General features: G+C 38.0%; 1 protein-coding gene across 1 annotated transcript in view; it reads left to right on the forward strand.

The window, feature by feature from the left end:
• LOC128248768 (uncharacterized) overlaps window positions 1–2,684 on the forward strand; it is a 21,538-nt gene that overhangs the window by 6,407 nt on the left and 12,447 nt on the right. The window contains exon 5 of the mRNA XM_052970941.1: window positions 177–2,061. Coding sequence (XP_052826901.1) covers window positions 177–2,061 — 1,885 coding nt within the window. The remainder of the gene's footprint in view (window positions 1–176; window positions 2,062–2,684) is intronic.

The raw sequence follows: 2,684 nt of genomic DNA on the forward strand, positions 1-2,684 counted from the left end.
GATTACACAAGCATGTACATTTATTGCACCCTCACTCTCACTTGGCCCATCTCCACACTCACAGTCACGCATCACGCAAACATGAGGAGCACTTAGCTTCTGCTCACTTGCACATAACTCATGCTCACTCACATTTAGCACAAGCTCACTCACACTCTTTATATCCTTATCAAGAGTTGAGTCCCACTCATATCCATGCATTACACAAGCATGTACGTTTATTGCACGCTCATTCACACTTGGCGCACAAACTCAGTAGCCTGCTGCACACATTGCACAGTCACACTTCGCACAGTCACACATCGCACAGTCACACTTCGCACAGTCACACATCAAACAGTCACACATCACACATTCACACTTCACACAGTCACACTTCACACAGCCAAACATCACACAGCCAAACATCTCATAGTCACACTCACACCCCTCATACCTTCTTAAACTTGCCACACTACTATACAGACACTCAAGATCCCTCTCTGGGTCATCATTATCCCTATGATCTTTACTCTTCTAAAACAAACACCTTTCACACCTTTTCAGACCCTTATTATTCTAAACCAAGCAAATTTCATGGTGATGTAACCCAAACTTACAATAATGATGGTTACTTAATTCGTTATAAAAGATCTGTTTCTAAACCCTCTCTTCCTAAACCTAAATCTCATAACTATCCTAATAAGCACCCTCATCATGCTAAATATTATTACCCTCATGGTCCTAAATATTATCCCCATCATGGTTCTAAATCCCATTCTCATCATGGCTCTAAATATTCTCACCATTATGTTTCTAAGCTGCTCCATTCTAAACACTACAAACATCTTTATTCTAAACCCTATTACCTTTCTGGTAAAGGGCGTCCTTCCAGTCTCAGATCTCACCCATATACTCAACCCTACCCAAAACTTTATTATCCTTATGACTACGGATATCTTTACCCTTCTAAAATTAATTACCTTCACCCCTTTTCAGACCATTACTATTCTAAACCAAGCAAATTTTATGATTATGGAACCCAATTTTACTTTCCCCGTTATAAAAGATCTATTTCTAAATCTCCTCTTCCTCATGACTTTGTACACCATTTAGTTGATAAACATCATCATCATGTTAAATCTCATCCTCATCATGTTAAATCTCATCATCATCACATCTCTAAAGTTTATCGCCATCATGGTCCTAAATATTATCCCCATCATGGTCCTAAATATTATCACCCTCATGGTCCTAAATATTATCCCCATCATGGTCCTAAATATTATCACCCTCATGGTCCTAAATATAATCCCCATCATGGTCCTAAATATTATCACCCTCATGGTCCTAAATATTATCGGCATCATGGTCCTGTGCCCCTCCTTCATAAACACTACAAACATCCTTATTCTGGACCCCATCGCTTTTATCGTAAAGGACACCCATCCAATTTCAGATCTCACCGATACCCACATCACTATGAATTCCCTTATTATTGGAATCCCTACTACATTCCTGAATATAACTATTATAGAGGATCTTACAACCCAAAAGCTCCACAGTCCAAATTAATTTCTTTGCAAAAAAGGGATGCTGGTTCTTTTGAAAGATATAAGAGATCTGCTAATGAAAACTCATATCCTTCAAAACTCCACCAACATTATCCCTATGGAGACTCTTACTCATTGAAACTCTACCCCACTCATCACTATGGAAGCTCTTACTCTTATAAACACTATGACCCTCACCACTATGGAAGCTCTTATCCATCAAAACCCTACGATTATTACCCCTATGGAAGCTCTTACTTATCAAAATCTCACTATTATTACCCCTATGGAAGCTCTTATCCATCGAAACCACTATGGAAGCCCACTCACTACTATGGAAACTCTTACTCTTATAAACACTACGACCCTCACCACTATGGAAAACCCTACCACCTTCATCACTATGGCGACCTTTACTCTTCTAAACCTCACTATCTTCACCACTATGGAAGCTCTTACAAAGCACCATGTAAGAAATCTTGTATAAATCTTGTACGATCATCAAAGTCACCATTTATCAACACTGTTCGTAAGTAAAAGTTTTGTATTTTTACACTTCTTGGGCAGCTATGGGTTGGGGGAGAAGGTTCATAAGTATCACCATTATAGGTTTTTATACTCTGGTGAAATAAAGAAATCAAGTCGTAAATAAACGTAAAATTATATATATATAATGGATAATAAAACGAATGGTTTACACCTGTTGTTGAGTGTCCCACCTATGAGGAATCTATGCTAGATGTGTCAAAAAAATTGTCGTGATTAATAATAAATTCACGTACATTCCATCTTTCATTTACCATATATATCTATATCTATATATCTAAACTGGCAACATGACCATCCCCAAGTGCAACAATATATATATATATATATATATGTATGTAGGTATTATGTATGTATGTATGTATGTATACTCTCTTTTACTTGTTTCAGTCATTTGACTGTGGCCATGCTGGAGCACCGCCTTTAGTCAAGCAAATCGACTTCAGGACTTATTCTTTGGAAGCCTAGTACTTATTCTATTGGGGTCTTTTGCCAAACCGCTAAGTTACGGGGACGTAAACACACCAGCATCGGTTGTCAAGCGATGTTGGGGGGACAAACACAGACACACAAACATATACACACACACACATATATATATATATA

The sequence above is a fragment of the Octopus bimaculoides genome, chromosome 9 (assembly GCF_001194135.2).
Source record: "Octopus bimaculoides isolate UCB-OBI-ISO-001 chromosome 9, ASM119413v2, whole genome shotgun sequence".
Lineage (NCBI taxonomy): Eukaryota > Metazoa > Mollusca > Cephalopoda > Octopoda > Octopodidae > Octopus > Octopus bimaculoides.